Source organism: Nomascus leucogenys, chromosome 19 (assembly GCF_006542625.1).
Source record: "Nomascus leucogenys isolate Asia chromosome 19, Asia_NLE_v1, whole genome shotgun sequence".
Lineage (NCBI taxonomy): Eukaryota > Metazoa > Chordata > Mammalia > Primates > Hylobatidae > Nomascus > Nomascus leucogenys.
In genome coordinates this window covers 32,342,647-32,363,015 of record NC_044399.1, presented here as the reverse complement: position 1 = coordinate 32,363,015, position 20,369 = coordinate 32,342,647, and the positions used below count along the sequence as shown (strand labels likewise).

At 43.7% G+C, this 20,369-nt stretch overlaps 1 protein-coding gene across 2 annotated transcripts in view; it reads right to left on the bottom strand.

Moving 5' to 3' along the window:
- Positions 1–7,741: 7,741 nt before the first annotated feature.
- The window catches only part of MPP3 (membrane palmitoylated protein 3), a 33,601-nt gene continuing 20,973 nt past the window's right edge, over positions 7,742–20,369 (bottom strand). For both annotated transcript variants that reach the window (XM_030800041.1, XM_012497705.2), the window contains 4 exons: positions 19,135–19,228; positions 18,825–18,933; positions 16,979–17,101; positions 7,742–8,819 (listed from right to left, as the gene is read on the bottom strand). In XM_030800041.1, coding sequence (XP_030655901.1) covers positions 8,643–8,819; positions 16,979–17,101; positions 18,825–18,933; positions 19,135–19,228 — 503 coding nt within the window. In that variant the 3' untranslated portion in view covers positions 7,742–8,642. The remainder of the gene's footprint in view (positions 8,820–16,978; positions 17,102–18,824; positions 18,934–19,134; positions 19,229–20,369) is intronic.

Below are 20,369 nucleotides of genomic sequence, written 5' to 3'. Positions count from 1 at the left end.
TGAACTTACTTTATCTGATACTAACATACTCAGTGCTGCTTTCTTAAAATTAGTGTTTGCATGATATACTACCTTTTATCCTTTAACTTTCAGCCTACCTGTCTCATTATGTTTGAAGGAACATATACTTGCAGACAGCAGATACAGACGGTCTCTGACTTACAATGGTTTGACTTAAATGAATTTATTTATTTATTTATTTATTTATTTTTTTGAGACGGAGTCTCACTCTGTCACCCAGGCTGGAGTGCAGTGGTGCGATCTCGGCTCACTGCAAGCTCCGCCTCCTGGGTTCACGCCATTCTCCTGCCTCAGCCTCCCCAGTAGCTGGGACTACAGGCGCCCGCCACCATGCCCAGCTAATTTTTTGTAGTTTTAGTAGAGACGGGGTTTCACCATGTTAGCCAGGATGGTCTCGATCTCCTGACCTTGTGATCTGCCCACCTCTGCCTCCCAAAGTGCTGGGATTAGAGGTGTGAGCCACCGTGCGCCCAGCATGATTTTTTTTTTTTAACCTTATGATGGTTCAAAAGCAATACACATTCAGTAGAAATCATACTTTAAGTACCCATACAACCATTTCTGTTGTTCACTTTCAGTACTGTATTCAACAGATAACATGACATATTCAATACTTTATTATAAAATAGGCTTTATGTTAGGTAATTTTGCCCAACTATAGGCTAATGTAAGTGTTCTGAGCACATTTAAGTTAGGCCTAGCTAAGCTATAATGTTTGACAGGTTAGATGTATTAAATGTATTTTTGACTTTGATGTTTTTCAACTTACCATGGATTTATTGGGAACATAACCTCATCATAAGTCAAGGAGCATCTGTACTTCTATTTCTATGTATTGTGTTGTTTCTTTCTTTCCCTCCCTCCTTCTTCCCTTCTCTTCCCTCCTCCTCCTCCTCCCCGCTCCCATCCCCTCCTCTCCCCTCCCCTCCCCTTCCTTTCCCTTCCTTCTACCTTCTTTCCCTTTCTTAGGTCCCAGACTCCTTCTGTTAATTTATTTCTGTTTGGAGAGCTTCCTTTAGCCATTCTTTAAGGGTAGGTATCAACAAACTGTTTCTCTTCATCTGAGAATGTCTTCATTTTTCCCTTTATTCCTGAAGGCTAGTTTCACCTGATAACAGGATTCAAGGTTGATGGTTTTGTTTTCAGCACTTGATAAGTGTTGGACCACTTCTAGATGGCCTCCATCATTTCTTTTACAGGTAGCACAAAAATACAGTTTGAATTAGCATTCCTTCCTGGTTGTTTCTCCCTGACTGTTTTAAAGATTTCTTTTTTCTTAATCTCCAGTTTTTAGAAGGTAAATTACAATGTGTCAGTATGGCTTTGGACTGTTTTCTCTATTTGGAGCTCAATCAACTTCTTGAATCTGTAGGTGTTTGTCTTCCACCGGATTTGGGAAGTTTTCAGCCATTATTTCTCGGAATACTTTTCAGTCTCACACTTTCTCCTTTCCTGCAAAGACTCTGATGATACAAATGTTAGTAGCTCTATCACGGGATCCTTAGGGTGTCACTTTGCCAGCCAGAAACCTCTGTGGCTAGTGGCACCTTCTGCCTGAGTATTGTTTGTGCACGCTGGGCTTGTTCCACCCACTCAGCCCAGCAGGCTGTGCTTGGCTCACACTACAGGCCCAGATCCCACACCTGCCAGAGGTGAGCCAGGCATGGAGTGGCGAGGTGTGTGTGGGCAAGTGAGCACAGGGTCTGGCCACTATGCACAGCCAGGCATGCTGGCTGCTGTGGTGGGGTGGGGAGCTCAGGTGCTGGCACAGGTGCCAGCTCCATGCAAGGCTGTGGCTGGACCAGATGTACTGCACACGGCTTCCACTGCAGGCATCCACGTCTGGATGAGGGGAACGCAGTGGCACCCGGAAGCTTGGAGACGCCAGAAATCGCAGAGCCCCAAAGAGGGTGTCACAGCCCTAGCTCAGGGAGCTGCAGCTCTTCTCTCCTTCTTGTCACCCACAACACGGAGAGCGGGGGTGGCGGCAGGGGGGTGTTTCAGCCCTATTTGTGTTACGGCTGTTTTAGCCCTGCCATTTGAAGAGGAGGAAAAAGTGATTCTATACCGTCTTGTTCTGAAACCATAAGCCTGGCATTTAAAGGAAGCAGTGGTTGGTGACTGTATTCAAAGGGCAAGAAAAATGGAGTAAGAAACTCATCAGTGGCTGGGCGCAGTGGCCCACACCTGTAATCCCAGCACTTTGGCAGGCCAAGGCAGGTGGATTGCTTGAGGTCAGGAGTTCAAGACCAGCCTGACCAACAGGGTGAAACCGCGTCTCTACTAAAAATAAAAAAATTAGCCAAGCATAGTGGTGGGTGCCTATAATCCTAGCTACTCAGGAGGCTGAGGCAGGAGAATCGCTTGAACCCGGGAGGCAGAGGTTGCAGTCAGATGAGATCATGCCATTGCACTCTAGCCTGGGCGACAGACACTCCCTCTCAAAAAAATAGAAAAAAAGAAAGAAATTGATCAATATTAACTCCACTAAATAGAGAAATGCTGCTCATTGGTTCTTAACTATCTGATTAAAAATGGGCTTTGTGCATATGCTGAACTCTGCAGTTATTAAAGAAATCATCAAGTGTTATCATTGTTCCGATGCATTGTCCTGTGATTGGTAGCATAAATGATGTGATACTGGATAAGCAGATACAAAATTTGGCCACATGTTTTAAAGCATGTATTTGAACATACAATTGGCTAATATATCTGAGCACTGCCTGTAAATGACAGATGGTTCTAACTTTCTTAAACCCATCTTCCACAGGGAGTGAAGTGGATAGCAGGAAAGGTTACAAATCAGTGGATTGAGAATGGCAAACAGGAATAACTCACTACTAATTCTGCCCAGCTGATACTGAACACTGTCCTGAAAGAGCCAAAAACATTACTAATTGATCACAGCACTCTCCTGTTGAGTTTAATTGATCACAATAAGAGTGCTGTGATCACAATAAGAGAGTGCTGTGATCAATTAGTAATGTCTTCCACAGGTGCAGGAATGGGTGTTGGCTGCACATATGCCACCTATTTAACACTTCTGACCTAGAAAATTCCTCTAGAGAGCACATCCTCTCTGACTGTAGATACAGGCAGCCAACTTATCTGTTTGAAGACCCAAGGATTAAAAAAGGTCCATCTTGAGGGGTTTGTAATAAGGAGATTTATTAGTGTTGGGCCCAGAGTGATGGATGGAGTTTTTCCAACATTTTGCCCAGGGGCTCAGAACATATGGACTGCTAGCTGAAATGGGGTTGGAATTACATTTACACACATTCCACCAATAAATATTTGAACACAGGTGCATTTTTTAACAATAGTTTTCTGCATGAACTGCAAAAATGCCTTCCAAATGACCTCTGTCTCTGGGGTCCTACCCTTCCTACTCCCATAAATCTGGTAGCTAACAAACAGCTGTAGACACAGCTTGTCTTGGGGATTAGGGGCTGCCTTGACAGGAAATAAAGCAAGGATCACTTTTTATTTTTATTTTTTTGAGACAGGGTCTCACTCTGTTGCTCAGGCTGGAGTGCAGTGGTGCAATCAGAGATCACTGCAGCCTCCATCTACCTGGGCTCAAGCTATTCTCCCACCTCAGCTTCCTGAGTAGCTGGGACCACAGGGGCATACCACCATGCCCAGCTAATTTTTTTTTTATACTTTAAGTTCTAGGGTACATGTGCACAACGTGTAGGTTTGTTACATACGTATACATGTGTCATATTGGTGTGCTGCACCCGTTAACTCGTCATTTACATTAGGTTTATCTTCTAATGCTATCCCTCCTCCCTCCCCCCACCCCACGACAGGCCCTGGTGTGTGATGTTCCCCACCCTGTGTCCAAGTGTTCTCATTGTTCAATTCCCACCTATGAGTGAGAACGTGCGGTGTTTGGTTTTCTGTCATTGCGATAGTTTGCTCAGAATGATGGTTTCCAGCTTCATCCATTTCCCTACAAAGGACATGAACTCATCCTTTTTTATGGCTGCATAGTATTCCATGGTGTAAATGTGTCACATTTTCTTAATCCAGTCTATCATTGATGGACATTTGGGTTGTTCCAAGTCTTTGCTACTGTGAATAGTGCCGCAATAAACATACGTGTGCATATGTCTTTATAGCAGCATGATTTATAATCCTTTGGGTATATGCCCAGTAATGGGATGGCTGGGTCAAATGGTATTTCTAGTTCTAGATCCTTGAGGAATCACCACACTGTCTTCCACAATGGTGGAACTAGTTTACAGTCCCACCAACAGTGTAAAAGCATTCCTATTTCTCCACATCCTCTCCAGCACCTGTTGTTTCCTGACTTTTTAATGATCGTCATTTTAACTGGTGTGAGATGGTATCTCATTGTGGTTTTGATTTGCATTTCTCTGATGGCCAGTGATGATGAGCATTTTTTCATGTGTCTGTTGGCTGCATAAATGTCTTCTTCTGAGAAGGGTCTGTTTATATCCTTTGCCCACTTTTTGATGGGGTTGTTTGGTTTTTTTCTTGTAAATTTAAGTTCTTTGTAGATTTTGGATATTAGCCCTTTGTCAGATGAGTAGATTGCAAAAATTTTCTCCCATTCTGTAGGTTGCCTGTTCACTCAGATGGTAGTTTCTTTTGCTGCGCAGAAGCTCTTTAGTTTAATTAGATCCCATTTGTCAATTTTGGCTTTTGTTGTCATTGCTTTTGGTGTTTTAGTCATGAAGTCCTCGCCCATGCCTATGGCCTGAATGGTATTGCCTAGGTTTTCTTCTAGGGTTTTTGTCATTTTAGGTCTAACATTTAAGTCTTTAATCCATCTTGAATTAATTTTTGTATAAGATATAAGGAAGGGATCCAGTTTCAGCTTTCTACATATGGCTAGCCAGTTTTCCCAGCACCATTTATTAAATAGGGAATCCTTTCCCCATTTCTTGTTTTTGTCAGGTTTGTCAAAGATCAGATGGTTGTAGGTGTGTGATATTATTTCGGGGGGCTCTATTCTGTTCCATTGGTCTATATCCCTTTGCTAGGAAAGGGAATTCCCTGACCTCTTGCACTTCCAGGGTGAGGCGATGCCCCGCCCTGCTCTGTGGGCTGCAGCCACTGTCTGACAAGCCCCAGTGAGATGAACCCGGTACCTCAGTTGGAAATGCAGAAATCACCCATCTTCTGCATCCCTCATGCTGGCAGCTGCAGACTGGAGCTAGCTGTTCCTATTTGGCCATCTTGGAACCTCCCCCCCAACTAATTTTTAAATTTTTATTTTTATTTTATTGTATTTATTTATTTATTTAAGACACAGTCTTGCTCTGTTGCCCAGGCTGGAGTGCAGTGGCATGATCTTGGCTCACTGCAACCTCTGCCTCCCAGGTTCAAGCAATTCTTGTGCCTCAGCCTCTCGAGTAGCTGGGATTATAGGCGTGTGCCACCACGCCTGGCTAATTTTTGTATTTTTAGTAGAGAAAGGGTTTCACCATATTGGCCAGACTGGTCTCAAACTCCTGGCCTCAAGTGATCTGCCTGCTTCAGCCTCTCAAAGTGCTGGGATTACAGGCGTGAGCCAATGCTGCTGGCTCTAATTTTATGTTTAATAGAGACAAGGTCTCATTATGTTGCCCAGGCTGGTCTTGAACTCCTGAGCCCAAGTGATCCTCCTGCCTCGGCCTCCCAAAGTGCTGGGATTACAGGCGTGAGTCACCACACTTGGCTAAGAATCACTTTTTAATACTCTGCTTCATAATACATGTAAAGAGAATTACCATCATTTAATGTGACAGTTGTGTAAAAATATTATGTAAGCAGCAGAAAATGCCTGTGGAGTGGTATAAAATGCAGAAAGAACGTCATCAGGTGCCCAACCACTGTGTTCCCACACTGGAGGGAAAACCACCTACTGGGACTTTGAGACTTGATTAGGATGTCCACCATGGTGCCTCCCGAGGGGATCTTCAAAAGTAATTTTTAACATATGTGGGTTTGTTTTGTTTTTGCCTGTGAGTAGACTTCAGATCTCAGCCCTCCTGCATAAGAACTTTTTTTTTTTTTGAGACAGAGTCTCACTTGTCACCCAGGCTGGAGTGCAGTGGCGCGATCTCGGCTTACTGCAACCTCTGCCTCCCAGGTTTAAGTGATTCTCCTGCCTCAGCCTCCCAAGTAGCTGGGATTACAGGTGCCCGCCACCACACCCAGCTATTATTTTTTTTTTATTTTTATTTTTTTAGTAGAGACGGGGTTTCACTATTTTGGCCAGGCTGGTCTCAAACTCCTGACCTCAAGTGATCCACTGCCTCAGCCTCCCAAAGTGCTAGGATTACAGGCATTATCCTGCATAACAACTTTGCATGTGCTAGTCACACTTCAGGGGCAGCTGCCCTCCCTGGCCTGGCTCTCTGTGGATCAGCTCAAGACCAATTTCACTTGATAAGAATCCAGTACTCTCCAAGTGCAAAGAAGTCTCCATCTTTTTACTAGAAAGTTCTGAAGAATGTGATCCTCTTACGTGGACCTACCAGGTTCATGAGCTAGAGAGTTGCAAAGGTATCCTTGTGTAGAAGGTAAAATGGAAATTTCTAAATGGGTGGCAAACCTTCTCCCTGGTGCTTCACCTTCAACTTGGCCTCCTTTTCCTTTCATGAGTAAAAGAAGTTGAAAACGTACACATGTGTATGTAGCCTCCTTTCAGCCTTAGAAGTTATGGCCACACTTCACATTATAAATTCTAGCTGTAAACACATTCATCACTTATAAGTGAATTATATTAGTGAGTAGCCATGATTATGGGACCACAAAAGAATGAGGCAGTATAGTATAGTGGTTAACGATCATCTCTGGTATTTGGGCAATTTAGGCTCAAATACCATAGCTCTGCATTTTTTTATTTTTTATTTTTTTGAGACGGAGTCTTGCTGTGTCACCCAGGCTGGAGTGCAGTGGCGCAATCTTGGCTCACTTCAAGCTCCGCCTCCCGGGTTCACGCCATTCTCCTGCCTCAGCCTCTCCGAGTAGCTGGGACTACAGGCGCCCGCCACCACGCCCGGCTAATATTTTTGTATTTGTAGTAGAGACGGCGTTTCACTTTGGTCTCGATCTCCTGACCTCGTGATTCGCCCGCCTCGGCCTCCCAAAGTGCTGGGATTACAAGCGTGAGCCACCGCGCCCGGCCTGCATTTTTTTATTTTTTATTTTTTAAATTTTTTTGAGGCAGGGTCTCACTCTGTCACCCAGACTGGAGTGAAGTGGCGCAATCATGGCTCACTGCAGCCTCGACGTCCTCGTTCATCCCACCTCAGCCTCCTGAGTAGCTGGGACTACAGGCACACACCACCATGCCTGGCTAGTTTTTGTATTTTCTGTAGAAATGGGGTTTCGACACGTTGCCCAGAGTGGTCTCGAACTCCTGAGCTCAAGCAATCCACCCACCTCGGCCTCCCAAAGTGCTAGGATTACAGGCATGCGCTACAGTGCCTGGCCTGCAATTTTTTTTTTAATCTGTGCAAGCCTGGGCACATTATTTAAACTAAGCTTTATTTTTTTTCTCATTTGTACAATGAGATGATAAGAATCCTACCTTACTGGCTTGGTGTATTTATCAGGGTAATGTATGTAAAGGCCTTAGCATAGCATCCAGCACAGAATAAAGACTGTTGTTGGCTATTAATAATAATAAAAAAAATTCTCTGAGCACCTAAGGTACATCATGAATCCTGGGTGATAATCATTTTTACTCAGAGACAACCCATTAGGCCCACACTCTGGGTCTACATACTTTTATTCTTGACAGAAATGGTTTACAGTGACGTAGCCATAGTTTTGACAGGGAGAGTCATCTGGTTTCCCAAGACCTAGCACAATAGGAACCCCTGTGATCTCATGGCAGGGACTGGCTAGGACCAAGGCAACTGTCAGTAACAAAAGGGACAATGGATGGAATAGAACAAATCAAACAAAGCAAGGGCTCGATGTTAGGAATCTGAGGGTATTTAGAAAGGGGAAAGGCAACCTTACATTCCTCGAGTCCCTGAAGGCACCAATGCAGTATAGGATAGTACAGTAATTCATGTTGATGGTGAAGTGTGCCTTAGCCTTCCAGAGAAAATTTACGTATATTCGCTATTTTAAAATAGGCAGAGAACCAGTTTTCTATTACCAGGCAAGCACTTCAAAAAAAGGTTAAGATCAACATTTTAGTGCTTGAAGACAGGAGAACTTCAGTTACATGTAAAACCTCCTCGGATAAAACAAGTTAGCTTCCAAAAAAACTACTAAGCGTCACTATGTTTAAAAAGCTTAAACATTCTGCAAATCAGTACTGTATAAATTAACCACTACCACCCACAAAAGACAGTGGCTACTTAACTTTGGTACAAAGAATCAGGGTCAGCTTGCCTGTGATACTTTAATAAACGAAATGTGTTGTTTTCTGATATGCCCCTTTCAAATCATGATCCAAAGAGGTGCAGTGAAAAACAACAGACAAAAACCAACAACAAACAAGACTTCCCACTTATACTCTTCTCGATGATGGAATTTGTGGAGAATTCTCCCCCTCTCTGCACTCGAGATTCCTTGATGGTAAAATGAGGGAGTCTGGACTAGATGATCTTCAAGGTCCCATCCAGCTTGGATGTTCTGGGATAAAGTTACCTGATCCAACTAACAGGTACCCAGTGAGTGTCCTTGCTCAGCTTCTCTAAGACCACTTTGAGCTGGCTGTAGGCACCCTGGAGATCCTCCTTCACCAGCACGGTGTCCACCAGGTGCCCATAATGCTGGTCTATGAAGGCGGCAGAAGCGGCCATCTCTTGTTGCTGCTCATCCTGCAAGGAAAGGGGTGGTAAAAGGAGCAACTGGGTTGCTCTCCTATAACAAACCTATAGCCTTTGTCTTGAGCAATATTCCAACCTTTAACTTTTAAGTTATGAGTGGATGACTAGGTCTCACTGATAACCAACCGTGTACACAAGAACAGAGCGTAGGGACAACATCATGTCAAACTTCAAAGAAAGTTAATGGGCAGTAGACACAATCACCATTCAGTCATTCGCTCACAGAATACCTCCTGAGGACCTATGAACTCAAAGCCATGACAGGAAGTGCATTGGGGATGCTGATTCTATATCTGTGTATATATGTCAATATCACACTTCCTGCCTCAGAAGTACTTCCGAAGAAGTAGTAGTATTGTGCTGCATGACATTTAGTACACAGGCTAAATAATTATAAGAACGAACTATAAATAATAACTATATAAAAACAGAGCAAACATTTCTGCAATCAACTGGCGGAAGAAGAAGAAATCATTCTAATGCCCTCCTGAAGACTCCTAAATTCACAGTGTAGAACTCAATCTTTTCATTTCCTCACACAGAGCCAAACACTAGCACAGCGAGGTGGAGTTATTTAAGAAAGCACTGGACAATTCTAATCAAATTCCCCATTTCCTTAGGGCAGCTGATCCCTTTAATCAGATTGCTTTTCTGACACCTAACATTAAGGTATAGGCAACAACTCCATCTTACCCAGTGTGGGCACTGTTTACATCTTCATTCAAAAGAACCTCTAGTAAGTATTATTTCGGGTAAGTAGTTGTCTGACAATTAGTCTGGTTTTGGAAAACAGGAAAGTGGCAGGCCCATTCTAAGTAAAATTACAAAATGAAATTTGTCGCTGGCTTTCACTCACTGCCCTTTTTAGTCCTCTGTTGCTGTCGCCCCTCTGCTTCTAGGGGCTCAGTGTTTTCATGCTGCCACAGGGAAAGGGTGAGTTCTGTTCTCTCCCAAAGAGACCTACATTCCAAAATATTCCCCCCTCTTCTCTCTGTCACCAGTCAAAACCCGATTCCTACTTTAGTGAGAACATCTGAAATTTCAGGATTCGAGTCCTCGAGATCCAGGAAAAGGGTCTGGCATGCTACTTCAAAGACAGTAGAAATGTAAGAGAAGGCTGAGATAATTTCTTCTCCTTTTCTCCTCCAGGAGGGAAAAAATTCGATTAAATTGGGAGACACTTCTGAATTCTATATTCTATATAGAATATTCTCGCAGGGCTACTTTCATACTCAGAAGCCCCATCCCATAACTGCCCCCTGGATCTTCAACCCCACCTTCCCCAGTCCCTGACACACACCCATCCTGTAGACCTGTCTGCTGCTTCCAGTTTCCCCTCATCCAGGCACCCACACGGTTCATCCTGGAAGCATTTGGCTATTTGAGAAATTATAGAAGGGAAATTTTTGCCACAAAGAACTACAATCTTCCTAATAAATATCTGCATCTGGAAAGAACTTAAGTAAATCTCTAACGGAGTAAAAACGTGTGACATTTGCTTAGCAGTCATAAATCCCCTGAACCCCTTTCCTGGCCTGTAACGATGGAACTCGCCCACCTTTGTCTTCAGCAAGAGTCACAGTCCTGAAGATCACATAGGAAAGATTCCCCCATGCTGTCCATCACCCCCAGGTTGGATCAGCTTTGCCGGGTCAGAAGCCAGAAGCCCCATTAACTTGTGGTCAGCAAGGAAACAGAGGATGTTTGGGGTCCCCTACCAGGAACTCGGGTGCCAGACAATAGGCAGATATTTAATGTTACACAAAACCCATGCCTTTGTGAGGAATTTCTCCAAATGTCATCTGGGGTCCGCCAACATACATCGAAACCACATGAAAGGCTGTGTGTTAAAAATGGAGTGCCTGGGGCCCACTCCAAACCCCCTAGGTCAGAATCTCTGGGAGTAGAACCGGGGACTCTGTGTTGAACAGCCTCACTGTGACTTTGCTGCCTACTCACAGCTGCAGGGTGGTGGAGCACGAACGGGCCAGCTGCATTTCATCATCAGCCCACCTGCTTGGAATGCAGCATTCTGGTGGGCAATAAAGGAGACGGGATAGATGACAAAACCGGCCGGGCTGGAAGGACACTGGGAATAGAATGCAGCTGCTTCTCTTGAAATAACAACCATGGGCCAGGGAGGGTTCTGACTCCTAGAAAGCTGGCACTGCCTGTGGACCTGATGATTTGGCAGAACTTTCCTTGAGTCCTAGGAAGCTGCCTCTTATTCTCCCAATGACTTCTTGATTCTTTGAAAAATGAGCCATTTCCCCCTGCTTATTCAATCCTGAAATATTTGCAAAACAAAACAAAGCTAATATAGTAAAACAAATGGGCAGATTGATCCTAAAATTCATATGGAAATGCAAAGGACCCAGAATAGCCAAAACAAGCTTGAAAAACCTGACTTCAAAACTTACTACAAAGCTAGTAATCAAAGTAAGACAGTGTGGTGCTGGCCTAAGAATAGACATGTAGACCAATGGAATGGGACTGAGACTCCAGAAAGAAACCCTTACTTTTCGTGCCAATTGATTCTAGACAAGGGTGTTAAGATAATTAAATGAGAAAATAGTCTTTTCAACCAGTGATGCTGGGGTAACTGGCTATCCACATGCAAAGAATGAAGTTGGACCCCTACTTCACACAATCCACAGAAAATAACACAAAATAGATGACAGATCCAAATGTAACTGCTACAACTATAAATATCTTAAAAGAAAACTAAGGAGGAAATCTTTATGACCTTGGATTCAACAATGATTTCTTAGATATGATACCAAAAATATAAACGACAAAAGAAAAAATAGATACATTGGACTTTATCACATTTTAAAATGTTATGCCTCAAAGGACGTTATCAAGAAAGTAAGGGCCAGGCGTGGTGCCTCCCAGCACTTTGGGAGCCAAAGCAGGCGGATCACCCAAGGTCAGGAGTTTGAGACCAGCCTGGCCAACATGGTGAAACCCCATCTCTACTAAAAATACAAAAAAAATTAGCTGAGCGTGATGGCATGCGCCTGTAATCCCAGCTACTTGGAGGTTGAGGCAGGAGAATCACTCGAACCTGGGAGGTGGAGGTTGCAGTGAGCCAACACCGCACCATTGCACTTCAGCCTGGGCAACAAGAACAAAACTCTGTCTCAAAAAAAAAAAAAAAAAAAAGAGAAAAGACAACTCAGAATGGGAAAAAATATTTGCAAATCATGCATCTGACAAAGGACTTGTATCCAAATAGATACAGAATTCTTATAACTCAATAATAAAAAATGGACATTTAAAAATGGACAAAGTATTTGAATAGACATTTCTCCAAGAAAGATATAAAAATGGCCAATAAACACATGAAAAGATGCTCAACTTCACTGATGATTAAAGAAATGCAAATTAAAACCACAATGAGATACCACTTCACACCTACTAGTAGTGCTATGATTAAAAAGACAGACAATAACAAGGGCTGGTGAGGATGTGGAGAAATGGGAACTCTTGAACACTGCTGCTGGGAATGTAAAATGGTACAGCAGCCAAGGTAGAGTTAAACATAGAGCTACCCTATGACCCAGCAATTCCATACCAAGGTATACACCCAAGAGAAATGAAAACATATGTTCACACACAAACTTGTATATGAACATTCATAACATGATTCATAATAGCTGAAAAGGTAGAAACAATCTAAATGTCCATTAATTGATAAATGGGTAAACAAAATGTGGTACTCTATACAATGGAATATTATTCAGCCATAAAAAAAGAATGAAGTATTGATACATGAATAAACCTTAAAAACATTATATTAAGTGAAAAAAGCCAGATACAAAAGGTCTTACATTGCATGAATCCATTTATATGAAATGTTTAGAATAGACAAATTCATAGTGACGTAGATTAGCAGTTGCCTGTGGCTAGGAAGGGGCTGGAGGAAAACAGATAATGGGAAATTCTAATGGGCTCAAGGTTTCTTTTTGAAGTGATGAAAATACTCTTAAATTGACTGTGGTAGTTGCAACAACTCTGTGAATACATCATTGAATTGTATGCTCTAAATAGGTGAATTGTACAGTATGTAAATTTTATCTCAATAAAGCTGTTAACTCCCCCTCCAAAAAAATACACAGAAAACAAAATTTAGTCATGAGTCCACTATTCAGGGAGAATTGCCTTTAGCATTTTAGTGTATTTCGTGTGTAATACAAAATTAGAATCCTGATTTTTTATTTTCTGATTTTTTCTTGTATTTATCTATGTCATCAAATATTCCTCCAACACATGGCTTTTATTTATTTATTTATTTTTATTTTTATTTTTTTTTTAGACAGAGTCTTGCTCTGTCACCCAGGCTGAAGTACAGTGCTGCAATCTCAGCTCACTGAAAACTCTGCCTCCTGGGTTCAAGTGATTTTCCTGCCTCAGCCTCCCAAGTAGCTGGGATTACAGATGCCTGCTACCACGCCCAGCTAATTTTTGTATTTTTAGTAGAGACGGGGTTTCACCATGTTGGCCAGGCTGATCTTGAACTCCTGACCTCTGGTAATCCACCCACCTCGGCCTCCCCAAGTGCTGGGATTACAGGCATAAGCCACCACTCCCAGCCCCAACATATGGCTTTTAACTGGCTACAATAATATTTCAATACATCCTATAAGTGTCACATAATGGAGTCTATTGAACTGAGTCCTGATAGTGAACATTTAGGTTGTCTCTGATTTTTTTGTTATGTGATGGGCATACTGTACGTTTCTTTTGTTTTTGAGATGGAGTTTTGCTTTTATTGCCCAGGCTATAGTGCAATGGTGCAATCTCGATGTTGCGGGAAGTCAGGGACCCCAGAGGGACTGGCTGAAGCCATGGCAGAAGAATGTAGATTGTGAAGATTTTATGGACATTTATTAGTTCCCCAAATTAATACTTTTATAGTTTCTTATGCCTGTCTTTACTGCAATCTCTAAACATAAATCGTAAAGATTTCATGGACACTTATCACTTCCCCAGTCAATACCCTTGTGCTTTCCTATGCCTGTCTTTACTTTAATCTCTTAATCCTGTCAGCTGAGGAGGATGTATGTCGCTTCAGGACCATGTGATAATTGCGTTAACTGCACAAATTGTAGAGCATGTGTGTTGAGCAATATGAAATCTGAGCATCTTGAAAAAAGAACAGGATAAGAGCAATTGTTCAGGGAATAAGAGAGATAACCTTAAACTCTGACCACTGGTAAGCCGGGAAGAACAGAGCCATATTTCTCTTCTTTCAAAAGCAAATGGGAGAAATATCGCTGAATTCTTTTTCTCAGCATGGAACGTCCCTGAGAAAGAGAATACACGCCTGGAGGTATCAGCTTATAAACAGCCCCCCTGGGCGTGGACTGTCTCTTATGGTCAAGTCTGCAGAGATGAAATAAACCCCAGTCTCCCATAGCGCTCCCAGGCTTATTAGGAAGAGGAAATTCCCACCTAATAAATTTTGGTCAGACCAGTTGGTCTCAAAACTCTGTCGCCTGATAAGATGTTATCAATGACAGTGGTGCCCGAAACTTCATTAGCAATTTTAATTTCACCTCGGTCCTGTGATCTCACCCTGCCTCCACTTGCCTTGTGATATTCTATTACCCTGTTAAGTACTTGATGTCTGTCACCCACACCTATTCGCACACTCCCTCCCCTTTTGAAAATCCCTAATAAAAACTTGCTGGTTTTTGTGGCTTGTGGGGCATCACGGATCCTACCAACGTGTGATGTCTCGACTGGACGCCCAGCTTTAAAATTTCTCTCTTTTGTACTCTGTCCGTTTATTTCTCAAGCCAGCCGACGCTTAGGGAAACTACAAAAGAACCTACATGATTATTGGGGCAGGTCCCCTGATATCTTGGCTCATTGCAACCTCCACCTCCAAGTTCAAGCAATTCTCCTGCCTCAGCCTCCCAAATAGCTGGGAATACAGGCGCATGCCACCACACCCAGCTAATTTTTTGTATTTAGTAGAGATGGGGTTTCACCATGTTGGTCAGGTTGGTCTCGAACTCCTGACCTCAGGTGATCCACCTGCCTTGGCCCTCCAAAGTGTTGGGATTACAGGTGTGAGCCACTGCACCCAGCCAATATTGTATGTTTCTAAATGATTCTAGACTTAAGTTGATATTCCCCTATTCCCCTTAAGAGTTTCTTGTGTTGTTTTTTTTTTTAGATGGAGTCTTGCTCTGTCGCCCAGGCTAGAGGGCAGTGGCGTGATTTTGGCTCACTGCAGCTTCTGCCTCCTGGGTTCAAGTGTTTCTCCTGTCTCAGCCTCCCAAGTAGCTAGGATTACAGGCATGCACCACAACTGGCTAATTTTTGTATTTTTAGTATGAGACGGGGTTTCACCACGTTGGCCTGGCTGGTCTCGAACTCCTGACCTCAGGTGATCCGCCTGCCTCGGCCTCCCAAAGTGCTGGGATTATAGGCGTGAGCCACCATGCCAGCCTCCCCCTTAGAGTTTCTAAAGGAGAAAATTTCTTTTTTTCTATTTTTTTTTCTTTTTTTTTTTTTGAGACAGAGTCTCACTCTGTCACGCAGGCTGGAATGCAGTGGCATGGTCATGGCTCACTGCAGCCTTGACCTATTAGGCTCAAGTGATCCTCCCACTCCCACCTCAGTCTCCCAAGTAGCTAGAACTATAGGTGTGTGCCACCACACCTGGCTAATTTTTGTAATTTTTTTGTAGAGATGGGGTTTCACCAAGTTGCCCAGGCTGGTCTTGAATTCCTGGGCTCAAGCAATCTGCCCGCCTCAGCCTCCCAAAGTGCTGAGATACAGGCGTGAGCCACCGTACCTGGCCAAGGAAAGAATTTCTAATGTTCCTTGTATGTATGCCATTCTAAATAATTTATTGAGACCAGGTACAGTGGCTCACCCCTGTAATCCCAACACTTTGGGAAGCTGAGGCAGGAGGATCACTTGAGGCCAGGGGTTTGAGACTGGCCTGGGCAACACAGAGACACCTTGTCTCTATAAAAAATTTTTTTTTAATTGGCTGGGCGTTGGTGGTACATGCCTGTAGTCCCAGCTACCTAGGAAGCTGAGGAAGGAAGACTGCTTGAGCCCAGGAGTTCAAGGCTGCAGTGAGCCATGATTATACCACTGCACTCCAGTCTGGGCAATACAGCAATATCCTGTCCCAAAAAAAATAAAAGGCTGGGCACAGTGGCTTACACCTGTAATCCCAGCACTTTGGGAGGCCAAGGTGGGAGGATCACTTGAGCCCAGGAGTTCAATACCAGCCTGGACAACATAGTGAGTCCCTGTCTTTAAAAAATAATAATAAAATAAAAAGTGTATCAATGTGGACAGTTAAAACTGAGAATTAGTATGAACTAGGATTGTATCAAAATCTTGACTCAGAGAGAGCTTTCTGACCAAGGGGAAGGATCCGAGAAGGCCTCCTTCAGATGAAACCAGCTATATAGGACAGCAAGCAAAGTCTATTCTGGGACTCAGTTGCTTCTGACTGCCCCCACTACCCATAACAACTTCCAACTCATTCTGCTAACTGACCCTGTTAAGAACCAAAAAACATGAGTCACCAAGCCCATATCTCCTGGAAGAACTCTGTCAAATATTTAGGTTTTGGGTGAGGGTCTTGCCATCCTGACATAGACTGGGCTGAACAAAGAATCTATGACAGTGAAACAGAAGTTCATTTAGGACACATCAGATGATCTCATCCACTAGTTTTAGAAATCCCTTCATTCACTGATGATTCAAACTGATTTGACAGCAGTGATAATGACCTTGTTAGTTGGGGTTTCAATTTAAAATACTTGGATTTGGCCTAGGAGTATAGTTTGATGAGTATAGTCTGTCACACTCAGATGAGGTTCCTGACAGGTGTCACATTTTGGGGGAGGGTGCTTATATGAGGGAGTGGAGGGGCGTGAGCCCAGGCAAAGCCACCTGCCTGGTTTGGGAGGCACTTCCAGCTGTTCACCTTGAGCCTTCTGGCCATGTAATCATCTCTTGAGTTTTTCAATAGGCAAAATGGACAGACAATCACATGTAGAAGGTGTGTCCCGCATCCCTCCTCAGCTGCAAGCACGCTTATGCAGCTAGAAGCATTCCTATAATAGCCTCCCTTAGGCCTTCAGAAAAGAAACAATCAACTTTAAACTTACAAATGGGGCTGCCGTGTCCTCACAAGCTGGGGACATAGGTGGCGTTTTTCTTTTTTCCTGAATTGCAGGCTTTACAAATATAATATAGGGTTTAAATTCTGAGGTCCTCAGTTGTTTCAGTGCCTGAGAAAGAAAGTTCAGGAATATTATATACTTTTGAAGTGTTTTGTTGTGAAATATACTTTTGAAAGCTCAATAATCGTGTGCTTCAATCTCATAACCTCAACAGCAAAGGTCCTGGTTACATGCGTCCCATGACAATGGACTTCAACCGGGCAGACCAACTGCTCCTTTTCTCGTCCTTCACTTTGACATTGAACTCAGCGGGGCCCTGAAGTCACACTCACTGCCAATAGAAGGTTCCTAAGTCTCAGCTCAGAGACAGTTGCTGTCTCTCTTAGCTCTGACCCCTTTGGCTATAATTAACCTTCTTAGGCTCCTCTCCACCTTCCATTTCCCATGGGTGAGGAAGCAGGAGTCAGTGTGTATCTATTTAGTCAAATGTCATCAATTGGACTACACTATTACAAAATTTGTGCTATTACATGTCCTCTTGGTATTCAAAGAAAAGGTTTGCAAAGCAAATGAGATTACCGAACAGATCACTTAAATTGTAGACTGTAGAAATTGCACTCTTGGGCCAGGCGCGGTGGCTCACGCCTGTAATCCCAGCATTTTGGGAGGCCAAGGTGGGTGGATCACGAGGTCAGGAGATCGAGACCATCCTGGCTAACACGGTGAAACCCCATCTCTACAAAAAATATAAAAAATGGCGTGGTGGCAGGCGCCTGTAGTCCCAGCTACTCGGGAGACTGAGGCAGGAGAATGGCGTGAACCCAGGAGGCAGAGCTTGCAGTGAGCCGAGATCGCACCACTGCACTCCAGCCTGGGTGACAGAGCAAGAATTGTCTCAAAAAAAAAAAAAGAAAAAGAAATTGTACTCTTGATTAAAGCATTCTATCTAGAATTAAGGGCTCCACTTGGAAACACTAGTATTAAACTGCTATATGCATTATCTGCACCCTTGATCAATAAACTGATCAATAAAAATCACTTTTCAAAGAAAATTTTGAAACTTAGACTTTTAATTTTGATCACTAACTCCCTGTAAGTCCAAATGAGTGAGTGTTTTCCTTTATAGGCATAACATGCTTTTTGGAATATGTTTCAAGTAAACTTCTTTAAAATAAAGCCTACAGTTTATACCATAAAATCAGAGATCTGTTTCTATAGAGGGGAAAAAAAATCCCCAGATTGAGTTCAAAGCTTGGAAGTTTTTCTAAAGGACAAGGTTAAAAAGATGGTTGAGCCCCTGCTGAGCCCACAGCATGCTGGGTGTGCAGGAGTGGAAATGTTTTTGAAGCACTTCACAGGGCCATGTCTCCCTCTCTCTTTTTCCCCTTAAACGGCTCTCCTCATTGCCTCCCTGAGTGGTTCTCTAAGCCACTGACTCCACCTGCCCTGGTTGGGGAGGGGGGCCTGGCACCTAGAGCTCCGCCCCAGCTTCACCTGGGTACTGACATCTAATTCTCTGGCACACTGCAATGGCCACTCAGCACCACCAACAATTGCATGATCTGTTCCATGCAGGGGTTACTAGCCTGGGTCTGTGGGCCACCAGAGTGTCCACAAGCTCCCTACAATTAATGCAGCATTTGTAGATAGAGGGGCATGTTTTGGGGTACAAGGCTTCCATTTGATTCTCAAAGGAAGACCCAAACAAATTGAACAGCCAGTGTTCTAGACTAAAAATTCCTTAGACTGAGGTTAAGTGTTGTGTAAAATGTACAATCCCCTAGTTATAAATTCCGTTAACCACAAATGGCCAGCAGGCCCAGCAACTCACTTCCGGCTCCACATCCACCAAACAAACTTTGTTTTTGGCCATAACAGCCTGAATGGCCTCCAGGCTGGTTCCATAGAGATTTTCCTTATATTCACCATGTTCCAGGAACCTAAAACACCACCAAAGGGGAAAAGGCCTTTAGTTCCTCAGCTTTCCTAAATTAGCAAAGCAAAGGGGACCTCCCAACATGACTTCTCTCTTGCTTCCCCCATCCTTTCCGGGAGCCCTCCCAGGAGCTCCAGTGGAATACAGGGCAGATACAAAAACACACGGCTACCTGGAGGGCCAACGGGCCCATCAAGCAACGTACTTGTTGTGATGTAAGTCGGCCTCAAATGCTTGCTTAGACACAAAGTGATATTCCACTCCTTCCTTCTCATGGCTCTTTCGGGGCCTGGTGGTATCTTTTAAAGAAAGAAGGAAAGCTGGGCAAAGAGATGTCACATCACAGCACGCGGGGAGAGCAGCAGGCTTAGGCACTCATTTGGGAGTTCACTGCTGCTGTGTCTAAGCCATGCACTTCCACCTCATCGCATGTCCCTGTATCAGGCACTGTGCCTTTCCAGGCAGGCGTATCACTGATTCACACAACTCTTTGATGTAGGCAAAAGGAGGCTTTTCCTTTTGCAGCTGAGAAAACTGAGGCACAGAGAGGTTCAGCACTGTGCACAGTGACCCACAACCAGTAGAGAGCACAGCCAGAATCAGTCTCTCTGCCAAATGCCCAGTTTATACCCTTAACCACTCTGCTAACTGACTCCCTGATGCTGTGGGTTTTTTTTTGTTTGTTTGTTTGTTTGTTTTGAGACGGAGTTTTGCTCGTTCCCCAGGCTACAGTGCAATGGCATGATTTCGGCTCACCGCAACCTCTGCTTTCCCAGTTCAAGCGATCCTGCCTCAGCCTCTCGAGTAGCTGGGATTACAGGCATGTACCACCACACCCGGCTAATTTTGTATTTTTAGTAGAGATGGGGTTTCTCCATGTTGGTCAGGCTGGTCTCGAACTCCCAACCTCAGGTGATGCACCTGCCTCAGCCTCCCAAAGTGCTGGGATTACAGATGTGAGCCACCGCACCCAGCAGATGCTGTGGCTTTTAAAGAATCATTTAAGGGACCCCTAGTCCTAACTTTTGATTCTTCATTGTTTTTTATTTTTTGAGAGCAAAGGAGCCACACATACACTTGACCCTGATGTATGCTTTTAATTCTTTAGTCAATTAGTTCTCATCTCCAGAAAAAGGAGACAGGAAGACAGACCGTCCCTGTATGGATTGGATGTGTTTCCACAAGGCTGGCTCTCAAACAAAACCGTTACAACATATGGTTTTCTCATTGATTTCCATAACAGAATTGGGATGCACACTTCTGAGGAAAATCAGGTCTTCCACAGAACAAAGGCACACACAAAGCCACACACAGTATTTTCCAAAAGGTAAAATGGGGTCTTGAGGCACTGTGTCTTCTGGCTCATGGGAACCACCCAGGGGATGCCCTGTGTTCTTTCTGTGGCATCTTAGTCCAACCTCCGGTAGAGGTGCTAGGGTC